Genomic DNA, 13065 nt, shown 5'->3' with positions numbered 1-13065 from the left:
ACTTCCAAAAAAGATTAGAGATGTCTTTCATGGAGCACATAATATAAAATGCAGCCATTAATTCAAAATAAAGAACAAAAGTTAATGTCACCAAGACATGAGAAAAAAGAAAACATTCTGTTAAGACTCTTGGCCTAATCTTAGGAGTCTCATTATTATCTAAGCACAGAGGGAATCTGGAGGGGTATGTATCCTTAGGAGAGATTTTTTGCTAGAACATTGTCTTTTGAGAAATTCATGGAAGTCTTTATATATACTTCAGCAGCATCAATGATACCTCAGTAGCCATTTTAGGAAGAATTTGTATCAGTATAGTGCTACTTCTTACATCTGCCATTAGGAAAATAGGAGTCTTCATCTGGAATTAGGTTTCCATTAAGCCATTTATTTGTTCAGTTCAGACAATTAAGCAGCTCTCAGGTGGGACACACACCTATATTTCATGAAGTTGCATAAAGCTTCAAGCATCCAAGCTTTATGTTCTTTATTAGATAAATAACAAAGTTTATCTTTTCCATCTTACATACAAAGCAAGTGAATCTTCTCTCAAAACCTATGTAGACTGTAGCTCTCTCCTTGCTCACTGGTGATATGATCCATGACTGCCTGTCACCTAGCGATTGCCATTGTTCTCAGCAGGCTTTTGGCAAAAGCTCATGACAAAGATGATACTCAGTTGTGAATTTTGAAGATGCTGAATGGTATTTGTAAGAAGATAGGCTATAGAAGTGCTTTTGAGCGGAGCTGAAATCAAACTAAAAGCAAGATTTGAGTGCATGCTGTATATCTGTTAATAACATGCTAGTTCTTGAATTTCAGGTACAGTGGTTGAAGAAAGCAATGGCTCTGATGAGATGGAGAATTCAGATGAAACACAGATGTCAGAAGAGATACTGGCTTTGGTGGATGAGTTTCAACAGGCATGGCCTCTGGAAGGCTTCGGGGGAGCACTAGAAATGAAGGGGCGGCGTCTAGACTTGCAGGGAATACGGGTGCTGAAGAAGGGTCCTCAGGATGGAGTAGCCAAAAGCTCTTGCTTTGGGGACTGTAGAAGTGAAGACGATGAAGCCACAGAATGGGTACGATTTTGCCAATTCAGTCCTTGGGATAATTAGCCAAGCTCAGCAACTCGTGATATGCAAGGGTAAAGTGGTTGTTGGCAATATGACACTATTTAGCTTCACATTCTGGGACCACATTCACATTAGAATTGTCTTCCAGGGAGCATTTCAGTGTGCTTAGCCAGCTCTTTGGGGAGGTGAGAAGAATGGAAGAGGTGTGAAACCATATTCAAATCCTGTAAACTTGAAGGAACTATCCTCATCAGATGTCTTTATTTTCAGTGCTCTCTATACACTCCTTGAGACTAAATGGTTTTGGTCGTTTCACTGACCATTTTTCGTTTAGACCTCTTAAAACTTAAACTTGGGTAGGTGTGGCTCAGGAGCCAGAGGGGAGGTAGAGTGAGTGACAGAGTTTCTCATTGGTCTCATTTGTCTGTAACATGTTTCTTTTCCCCAGATCACATTCCAAGTCAAACGTGTAAAAAAACCCAAAGGAGATCATAAAAAAACTCCTGTGAAAAAGATAGAATCTCATCAAGCAGAAAATGGACATCGTTACCAAGCAAACCTAGAGATCACTGGCCCAAAGGTAGCATCTCCTGGACCACAAGGTAAAGGAGAATTTAGGATGCTAATTTCTTCCCTCATGTTTCATTTCTGCATTTCTCATAAGGCATGTGTGTATGACTGAGTAGTTCAGATAAGAAGATAAAAGGGCAGTATCAGTCATTGGTATGAAAATTTTATTTTGATATTTACTTGCTATTTAAGTATTGGCTTATATTTTTATCACATGAAGCTTAACTATCCTATAGATATTTTTACATTACAATCCATTGTGATACATACAGGTGTTGATTTAAAACACATGAGTGCAAGTACCAGTTCTGCTATTTTATCTTCCTGTTCCTTATTTTTCTTACCTATAAAATGAGACTAATCACCTCTTCTCTACCTTATAAAGATTAGTCTCAATTCTAAGAATTATGAAGAATTATAACACTTTTATATATTTGAAGGACTTTAAATTCACTAGGAACCTTATAGCACAATAAATAATAACTAGTATGCTTTTTGTAGGTCAGACAAAAAGTATTGGGTAAATGTTTTAGAACTGCTTTGCAGAAATGGAAACATAAATGTCAGGTTTGGAGAACATAAATGTCAGATTTGACATGTACTTTTAGGGGTTCCTAGTAGTCCTGAAGCCCATCTCTGAGCTCCAGACACCTAAATCTCTCTTTTGTAGTGCTTAATAATGGTGATAAAATTACTTTTGAAAAAAAATTTTAAAAAAATTTTTTGTGTGCCAATACTAATACTGCAGCTTGAGCTCAAGCCTCTCACTCTCTCTCAGCTTTTGCGCTCACAGCTCTCACTCATCTTTTTCATACAACCAGTGCTCTACCACTTGAGCTATGCCCCCACTTCTGGCTTTTTGATAGTTAATTGAAGATAAGAGCCTCATGCATTTGTCTGCCTTGGGCTGTCTTTGAACCAAGAATCTCAGATCTCAGCTTCTTTAGGCATACACAACCAGTACCAGGCTGTTATACTTAAACTGGGTAATTTTTACCACCTTTGACTGAAAACTCAACTTATAAAATGTGTCTCATTGTATTGGTATAAGCACTTTCCAGAGTGCTTGAAAGCAGAGACACGTGATAAAATATGGAGTAGGATCAGCTTGACTAGACCCCAAAATAAATTTCTAATAAATCCTAGGGACTGTAAGAAGTTCATTTTGTCATCATTGGAATTAAGAGCTTCAATTATTCTTCCGGTTAAAGTAAGCTAGCATTTGTCAAGGAAGGAAAAACTGTTGTCTGTGTCTCTGTCAGTAAAAAAGATATCCAGGCTATAAAACGTGGAAAAGTACATTCCAGTGGATCAAATATTAAGTGCAATAAATTGTGAAAGAAGAAAATTTACATGAATATCCCTGTTCTCTTAATGTGAAGGACTTTCTAAGGCAGGGATAAAAAAAACTAAAAGCAGTAACTGACATTAGAAAGACAAAGGACTAAAAGTTATTTTTGTAGAATATTGATATAAATTTATAGAATGCATAATAAAAGACACCAGGGTCATTGAAAGAATACCTACAACTAACATGAAAAATATAGTACTCCACTTGAATAATGTATGTGCAGTTATTTCACCAAATACATATATACATTTATAGACATACCCATGAAGATCAAACTCCCTTACACTTCAGCTATGACAGAGTATTCGAACAGGTTTTTCTTTTGTTCTGTTCTGTTCTACAATGCTAAGGTTTGAACCCAGGACCTTTCACATGCTAAGCAAGTGCTATTTCATTAAGCTACACTCTAGAACCATGTAAGCAATTTAATTGGACACAAATTGGTCCCAAGTGGAGCATTGGATGTACTTGCAAGTAAGATCATGAAAATGCTCATTGTCATTGAAGTAAAAAGTCCTCACTATGGGAAAGATGCAAAAATACTAGAAAGATTCAGTATCCTAGTTTTAAAATAAATAACATTCCATGCACTACCAAATAATAAGCTTCCTGGTAAATTCTTCCAAAATTCTAAAGCAAGTTCTTAAACAGATTGTAAGTCCATGGAGTGGAGGGTGGCGATCACTGAGAGCCATAGAGATTGACTGAGAGCTAATAATAACATTTAACTAATCTCATTTCCTTTTTTGGTTAGGGCTGCTAGACTGGAAGACCAGGGAAGTGCCATAGACATAATGTAACGGGATTTCAGCGAGGCACTTAACAGAGCCTTTCATGATATCTTTGTGAACGAGATGGAGAGATGTGGGCTCGAAGTTTCCCACTGCCTGCAGGATAAAGTGCACACTTCTTAATGTGGCATACAAGACCCTTTACAACCCTGCCTCTCTCCACCCTTCAGCACCATCCTTTGAACCAACCATGCTCTTATTTTACAGTTGTGCCTTTGCATATGCTGTTCCCTCTGCCTGGAATGCCAATTTGCCATCTGTGCAGTACTAAATTATCACGCAACCTTAAACTTGAAACTCAAGTGCCATTTCTTCCTTGATACCTTCAAACAGGATTAGCTGCTGTTGCCCCCAAGCAGCAGTCGACTCTAGCCCCTCCCCTCTCATATTATGTCTGTATGTCCACCATCCTCACTAGACTGTGAGCTCAAGAGCAGGCTGCCTTAATACTCTTGTCTGTAACCCCAGTGTTTTACACAGTTCTGAGTCCCTTTAGTACGTGCTCAATAAATACTTAATAAGCTTTTTCAATGCAAACGGAAAATAAGTTTTTTGGTGAAATGTATGGTTTGTTTAAAGTGATTAATTTAACAGTTAACTGAAACTATTCCAAACTGTTCTGTTTTATTAAAGTCTAAATCTAAATCCCTGCCTGTACTTAACATCATTTTCTATTGCTGGTAAATTGCTACAGTGTAAAGAGTGCTATGCAAAACTAAAGTTCTACTTTCTGTCCACACTATTCTAATCCGTTTAGCAGCTACTTTCTCAGATAAGACTTGGTTTCAGTCTTTTATGGGAACTCTCATCTAAGTTAAAGGGCCTTCACCCAAAAGATAGTACCTGGGTTAGATGAATAAACAAAATTTTAGAAGCCCTAGATAGCTTTAAAGAGCTATTGGGAGAAGTATGTATGTTAGAGTCAAACATCCTGCGCTAAATCCCAGTTCTGCCACCTGCTAGCCAGCTGATTTGGGGCAAATGACTTAGAAACTAGTTTTTCCTCTTAGACATGAGAATTAAAGCCTTCCTTATACAATTTCAAACATAAAACACTTAACACATGACCTGAACACATAGAAAGTACTCATAAAATAAATAGTAACCTTACATTATCATATATCTCATCCTGATGCTTTACTTTACAGTTGTCCACTAAGGTGATCTTGCACCTCGGGGGACAGTTAGCTATATCTGGAGACATTCGTGGTGATCTAAGGCTGACACCCAATGGGTTAACACCAAGAATCCTGGAAAACTCCCTTCAGTGCCCAAAACAAGCCCCTACAACAAAGAATTGCATAGGTCAGAGTGTCAGTAGTACCAGGTCTTGAGAAACCATGGTGTAGAGATACATGTTTTTATTAAGTTAGAGTTATCTTTACAAAATCATCATAAAGAAAGATAAAACAAGTTTTGTAAGAATGTTAGTATTTTAGAATGTCTTAATCTTAAATGCAACTAAAGATTCTATTTGTATTTTGACAGTCTTTTTTGAGAATAAGGCTTTATGTAAAGATGATTTTTATTTCCATTGCTGTGAATGGTGAGGTTTTAATTTCCTGTTTGTTGATGGTGGAAATTATAAAGACTAGAAGAATAGTTGGCAACGTCAAATACACCAGGGCAAATGGTACCTTGGATTCTTTTCCTTTGCACTTGTGTCCATTCATGACATGCTTTCCTTCCAGGGAAAAAACGTGACTACCAGAGTCTGGGATGGCCCAGCCCAGATGAGTGCCTCAAACTCCGCTGGGTAGAGCTAACTGCCATCGTGAGTACCTGGCTTGCAGTTTCTTCAAAAAACATTGAGTGAGTATCTTCACTTGTGTGCCAGTGAGCATACCAGCCTTCAATAACTTCAAGGTTGCTTTTTATGTCAACAGTTGTCAGAAGAGTCACTTTTCAGGAGCTCAGGTGAGCAGAGAATGACTATTATTACCTACAGGTCACAGATGGATTCACCCCATTGTCAAGAAGCAATGACTATGCTCTCTTGACAGGGCCTTTCCCACATTGTGCAAGCTATCAGAACTAATATGGGACTTAGTTTGAACGGAAGGTCAGACACCTCTCTGTAGAAACAAAAGCTTCATCTCATTGACATCCTTGCATTTGTAGAGGAACCAGAGCCAATCCAGATTTACCAACACTTGTCAAGATACAAGCTGAGCTAGGACCCTTCTGTGATCATGGCTTTGTCCCCAGGGAACACTCAATCTCTTGGTAGCCTTCTTTCTGCCCTATTGATGCTGAAGTTCCCCAGGATTTCCTACTAAACATTCCCAGACAGATTGAACTCCCAAAGGCTCAGTCGTCATTGATGCATTGACAACTCCCAAGTTTGGATCTTTAGACCAGACCATTCTTCAAAGCCCTCAGCTCATTTATCCAGTGTTCTACCAGTCCTGCATCTCTCTCAAGCATTCCAAACTCAAGAAAACTAAGCACATAATTTTCTTACTTATCCATCTTAAAAAGATCATTGTTCCATCTTAAAAAGATCATTGTTTTTCTTTTTTGTATTTCATATTCTTTTTGTTTTGTTTTTGTTGGCCATGGGGCTTGAACTCTGAGCCTGAGCACTGTCCCTCAGCTCTTCAGCTCAAGGCTAACACTCTACCACTTGAGCCACTGTGCCACTTCTGGTTTTCTGAGTGGTTTATTGGAGGTAAGAGTCTCACAAACTTTCCTGCCTGGGCTGGGGGCTACCTTTGAATCACGATCTTCAGATCTCAGCCTCCTGAGTAGCTAGGATTACAGACGTGTGCCACTGGCGTCCAGCTCTATTTCCTATTCTTGGTAAGTTTCTCTAGCAGTTTTTAGGAAAAAAACCTGGTTCTTTTTAAAAATATTTTATTGTCAAAGTGATGCACAGAGGGGTTATAGTTACATGCATAAGGTACTGAGTACATTCTTGTTAAACATTGTTACCCCCTCTCTCTTTTTTCTTCCACTTCCCCTACACACAATGTCCCCTACCAAGTCGTACAGATGATTTCCAACATGTTGTCTTGTAAATATCACTGTTGCATTGGTTCACCCTTTGTCCTTTGTCTCACCATTTTGTTGTTCCCCTTCCCTTCCCTAAATCAGATAAACGTGCATACAATACCCAGGATACCAAAATCAAATACAGTGACAACAGGGAATGGTTCTTCTTCTTTTTCTGTTGTTTTTTGTTTTGTTTTGGTCAGTCATGGGGCTTGAACTCTGGGCCTGGGTGCTGTCCCTGAGCTCTTTAACTCAAGGCAAGCTCTCTCACACTTGAGCCACAACGTCACTTCCGGTTTTCTGGTAATTAATTGGAGATATGAGTCTCATGGACTTTGCTGCCTGGGCTGGCTTTGAACCATGATCCTCAGATCTCTGCCTCCTCAGTAACTAGGATTACAGGCATAAACCACTGGCGCCTGGCTGGTTATTATTCTTAATAGCCCTCTTCCTTGTCCCTCAAACCCAGACTGCTACAATCTTATCACTCTTATCCTCTGTGTACTTTTCCAAACTACCTTATTTTTCTGCATTACCATTGCTACTTCCTTAAGCCACATTCTCTACCTAGACTCATGGCATAAATTTCTAGCTGGGCCTTTGTTCCGTTCACTTTTGCCTCTACTTGGTGCACTTGCTCCATGATACTGAGAGTTCTTGGAATGCAACTCAAACCATTCTGAAAACAGCCTACTAACTGATTACTATTTAGAATAGCCCACAAAGTGTTCAGATTCTGCTTCCTTTCTTTCTTGCTATACTGCCTGCAGTGGTGTTCCCACTGCTTTTCTCACCTATCTCATTCACACTCATCCTTCTGGTCTCTTCTTAATTCTTATTAACTTGGGGAAGTCTTCACTAACAAATACCCTCCTCATAGTGCTAAGGAAATATATACCCTCATAATGAAAATGTGTGTAATAGAGAGAGATACACACATATGTGTGTATAATATATTAATATATACTATAGCCCAGTATCTTATAGGAAATATGGATGAATGAATAATAATGAATAAATATTTGCCTAATATTAGTTAAATTCAGGTTTGGTTTCATTTTTAGTGATAATGGAGATTGAACTCAGGGCCTCTCACTTGGCTAGCAGTTGTTCTACCACTTAAGCCATATTTCTGGTGCCTTTCTTTTCTGGCTGTTTTCAAAATTAAAGTCTTATTTTATGCCTGGGCTGGCCAGGGCTGCAGTCCTTCTATTTATAACTCGGGATGGCCGGCACTTGCCACTGTGCCCAGCTAATGTGCTTCCTCTGTAGCTGGGATGACAGATGTGCACCGTTGCACCTAAACCACCGTTTGAGATGGTATCTAGTGGACTTTTATGTTCAGGCTGACCTTGAACCACAATCTTCCTTCCTTATCTTTCAAGTAGCTAGGATTATAAGCTTGAGCTACCATGCTCAGCCAAATTAAACTTTTAAAATTTTTTTCTTATTTAAATTTTAAAATAAATTTAAAATAAATTTGAAAGGTTGGGAGCTTGGCTTAAGTGATGGAGCACCTGCCTATTAAGCACAAGGACCTCAGTTCAAACCTCTGTACTGTCTAAATAAATTAATAATTTGGTAGTGCCAACTTGCCTTATCAGTACTGTCAGTGCTTGTGGTATTGTCGATACCAATTGGCCTGTTTATAGTAAGAAATGACCACTTGAGATCATAAAGGGAAATATATATTACACATACTACTTGCACAACTGTACAGTGTTTTTTAAACTATCTGTTTAAAATGCCTGGAGATGGCTTTTTCTGTTGAGGAAAAGTGTTTTTTTGTGTATAAAAAGAAATAGCAAAGGTTGGAATCCATAGTAGGTAGTAGCAATATCTGTACCATGAAAGAAATACTAGAAGAAAACTCACTTGTTTCAAAACCTCTCCCCAGTGAGGTTAGTTCTGATGAGCCAATTGGTTGCTGGTTTTTTTTGGGTGGGGGGGGTGGTTTTGTTTGTAGGTCATGAGGCTTGAACTCTGGGCCTGAATGCTGTCCCTCAGCCCTTCAGCTCTAGGCTAGCAGTCTGCCACTTGAGCCACTGCACCACTTCCGGTTTTCTGAGTGGTTTATTGGAGATAAGAGTCTCACAGAGTTTCCTGCCTGGGCTGGTGAGCCTCAGACCTCAGCCTCCTGAGTAGCTAGGATGACAGGCATGAGCCACTGGCACCTATCTCTGATATTGGTAATGCTGTTTTCTCTCTCCACTTACCTGAACTTTCCACGGCTAATGTAAGCTTTATTTTCCAGCATCACGGAACACATTGACTTTGCTACCCCCATACAGCAGCCAGCAGTGGAGCCGCTGTGCAATGCCAATCTCCCCACGAGCATGCACACTCTGGACCACTTGCAAGGGGTGTCCAACAGAGCCAGTCTGCACTACATGGGTGAGAGTCAGCTGACAGAGGTGAGCGCACAGCCTTGTCTTCTTGAGTCCTCAGCTGGAGGTAGAACGCACAAATAATTGGGTTACTCTTTCATTTTTTCCTTTTTTTTTTCTTTTGTTGCTATTTTTTTCATTAGGCTCTTACCTACGTAGCTTTAAGCAAAGACTCGTTTCTTTCAGGACCTGAAAGAATGAACTTATATTTTCTTAATTCATCAGAGTGGGTCGTATTCTTACTTACCTTCAGGGACACATATTTGGTGCAGTTGATTTTCCTGATTTGTGTGTGTGTGTGTGTGTGTGTGTGTGTGTGTGTGTATGTGATACTGGAATTTGAACTCAGGGTTTCATGCTTGCTAGGCAGTCTACTACATGAGTTCCCTATCCCCCAAGTCTTAGCCATTTTGCTTTAGTTATTTTTTCAGACAAGGTATTTCATTTTTGCCTGTGATCTTCTTACCTTCCATGTAGCTGGGATTTAAGGCGTATACAGCCCCTCGAGGCTTATTTTGTGGAGATGGGGTCTCACTCATTTTTTACATGAGCTTATCTCAAACAACAATTCTAAGCAATGAACCTAGAATTAAAGACATGTACCAACATACCTGACCTTCTGTTGCCATTCTTAAGCCAGGTACAGAGAGCAAATCAGCAAATGCCTAGCAAAAGAATATACCTGAAAGACTTAGAAAGCATGCCATAAATTACCTCACTAGAAAATGGGTTAAATGAATTTTGATGCAAATACGAGATAATATATAATGGCACCATTTGGAAATATATGATAAACATATTTATTGGCATAAAGAAAACTTTAGGATATTGTTGTAATGTTCAGAATATATTCTAGGTTACGATGTGTAGTCCTATATTTTGTGACAAATAATACATGAATACATAGAAAAAAGTATCTGAAAAAATAAAGCTATTAACACTGAGTGACAGAATTACAAGTAGCTTCTGTTTCCTTTATTTTCCAAAGTTGCTGTAGTGAATGTGGTTTTATATGTCTGTACTATTTTCTATAAAGTGGAGAAAGACTGAAAGGCCGGCAAGCCAGCCTGAAAGTTGTCTTCCACAGGCACATCACCTATAGGAATATACCTTGTATCCCAGAGACACGGAGTGCTTTTAGGCTCTAGTGCCCATCTTAGCATCACAAATACCCTGTCTCATCTACCATCTCCTTCTGTCCCAGGTATTGCAGAATCTTGGCAAAGATCAGTATCCACAACAGTCACTTGAACAAATTGGCACCAGAATTGCAAAAGTTTTAGAAAAGGTAAGTCACCTACAGGAAAGTTGGAAACAATTGCTCACCTTCTGACTTGCTTTCCAGATTACTTGTCCCTAAGTCACCTCTTCTGTTCATTAACATTGGAGACCAAAGGCAGAATGTGATTGGTCCTATTAGAGTGTTCTAATCACTTTCCCATTATATCCATCTCTCACTAGTATATTTTTCTGTCTTTTTGTTTGTCTCGTGTGGTGAAACTTACATAACCAGCATTGACATATAGAGTAGATACTGTTGGAAACCCTAAATCAGGTGTTCATTGGTGATGAAGGACTTCAATGAAAATTTCTCTGGAAATCATGAAACAAAGTATTTATAAAACTATTTTCATAGTATTTTTATAGAGAAAATATAATTGAAAATTTCTAAGGCTGCTCTTCTACTCCATGTGATACTTGTATAAAGGAAGTTTTTAAAGTTTAATTTGACTACCTTATGACTAAGTATGTCTCCACTTTATTACTGTATAATATTGAAGAAGTTATATACAATGATTAAGATAAGCAGTTTAACCTTCAGTATGAATATGACAGTGAGATAACAATTTCTTCCTTTTTTTAAAAAATCACACATGGCAAAATCATCAACAAAACACATGTATAGTGAAACTAGGACACACATATCCTCCCTAGACTCAAAAAAAGAGAATAAGTATTGCCAAAAGTGGTTAAGATCAATGCAGAGCCATATACAATGAGCTAAGATATATCAGTTTCAAAATATGTTAACATCCACTACAGGAACTTTTTACAAATAGCATGGCCAGGAAGATCCTGAGTAACAAAAACAGAGCAGACACAGTACTAATACAAATAATGAGAAAACTTAGGAAACAGCAGCAAAACTTACTAAAAAGAGCAGAAAAATATTGTTGTGGGATAAGTTATAATTCAATATAGATGTTTTACCACCATATCAAATAATTTCCTTTATGAATAAAGATTACAAAGTAAAAATACAAAACTGCAGAAGAGATAGGTTAAAAAAATGTAAAAAGGAGAGATAGAAAACAGAAATACAGGCTGAATAGCCCTTCTCTACAATACTTAGGAAAAATATCAAGGTAATAATGACACAGTCAGAAGGATAGCAAGAAGAACACATGCCAAATGCAGACCAGACCACAGGAAACTGAAGTGAGAACAGCAGCCACCACAAGACAGAGAGTTAAATAGAATGGAAAAAACATTATAGGTGTCATAACTTAAAGCAAGAATAAAATAAATAAGACTTTTACTGTTTTAGGTCTATAAAATATATTTAGTTAAAAGAGCATAACATTTGCCAAAGCAGACTGACCCAAAACAGCCACAGTGGTTACTCAGGCAAATCATTTGACTTTAAAAGGAAAGAGTTCTTAACACTTAACATGTGGCACGGCTCAGCAAATTGGTTTTCAAGAGAGATCCTTCTACTGTGGAACAACTGTACCTTATGTAGGGCATATTTTTTCCACTTATTGTTGGTATTACAAAAAGTAGGTCTCTAAAGCCTTTCTCTTTATGAAGAAAGCCGAAATGAGAAGTCTGAATAGAAATGTGTCAGAACTAGCTGAGAGCTGGGCCAGAATATGGAAAAGCTAGTCCATCTTAAGGACGGATGGTCAAGCAATCAGTACTCACTGAGCCTTGAACTAATGATTAATGGAGCTGAGTCTCAGACTCCTACACTGAACTGACAGAAGTCATGCAAGAACAACATAAATTAGAATTATGAAAACTAAAACATGAGATTATTGACTAATGGGAAAATTTGAACAGCATCTCTACCAAATATTAGAATTATAAGTACAAGCAAGTTACTTCCAACTGAAGACAATACAAGAATTAGCCCAAGAGCAAATAAACTAGATAGTGCCCAAGGGGAAAAAAAAGACAAATGAGTAAATGATCCTAAATCCAAAAGGAATGAAGAAAAGGTAAAGGGATCTAAATCCAAAAAGTATGAGTAGGAACTTGCAAAAATCTCTATTTAAGAGACCAAACCTAAGCATCATGAGCATAGAAGAAAGAGAAGAGATGCAGCCTAAAGGGAATGAAAATATATCCAATAAAGTAATAGGACAGAATTTCCCAAGGCTTGATAAAGAAGCAGTCATTCAGACTCAGGAGGCTTGTAGGATACCCAGCTGATCAAAGACATATCACAGCTAAAATAATAAGTGTGTAGAACAAGGGAAAAAAATGAAAACTGCAGGAGAAACACTTAGTCATGTAAAGTTGAAAAGCCATTTGAGTAACAAATTTCTCAGCAGACACTTAAACACAAGGAGGTTTTAGAATGATGTTTATTTTTGTTAGTTTTGTTGTTGTTGTTATTGTTGTTGTTACCAGTCCTAGGGCTTGAACTAAGGGGCTGGGCACTGTCCTTGATTTTCTTTGGCTCAGGGCTAGCACTCTACCACTTAAGCCTACAGCATCACTTCTGGCTTGTTCTGTTTATATAGTACTGAGGAATCAAATCCAGAGCTTCATGTATGCTAGGAAAGTTTGTACTCTACCACTAAGCCACATTCCTAGACCTGAAGTTTGTTTTTATGCAAGTCCTGGAGCGTGAACTCAGGGACTGGTCATTGTGTGCTTTTGTGCTCAAGGCT

At 38.3% G+C, this 13065-nt stretch overlaps 1 protein-coding gene across 1 annotated transcript in view; it reads left to right on the top strand.

Moving 5' to 3' along the window:
• Ttc17 (tetratricopeptide repeat domain 17) overlaps positions 1-13065 on the top strand; it is a 76930-nt gene that overhangs the window by 56371 nt on the left and 7494 nt on the right. Inside the window, exons 17-21 of the mRNA XM_070032548.1 lie at positions 820-1079; positions 1522-1675; positions 5477-5597; positions 9034-9193; positions 10371-10454. Coding sequence (XP_069888649.1) covers positions 820-1079; positions 1522-1675; positions 5477-5597; positions 9034-9193; positions 10371-10454 — 779 coding nt within the window. The remainder of the gene's footprint in view (positions 1-819; positions 1080-1521; positions 1676-5476; positions 5598-9033; positions 9194-10370; positions 10455-13065) is intronic.

The sequence above is a fragment of the Dipodomys merriami genome, unplaced genomic scaffold, assembly GCF_024711535.1.
Source record: "Dipodomys merriami isolate MVZ:Mamm:240054 unplaced genomic scaffold, mDipMer1.0.p SCAF_21, whole genome shotgun sequence".
In the NCBI taxonomy this organism is placed as follows: Eukaryota; Metazoa; Chordata; class Mammalia; order Rodentia; family Heteromyidae; genus Dipodomys; species Dipodomys merriami.
The sequence above is the reverse complement of the archived record's forward strand: the minus strand, read 5'-3'. Positions and strand labels throughout refer to the sequence as shown.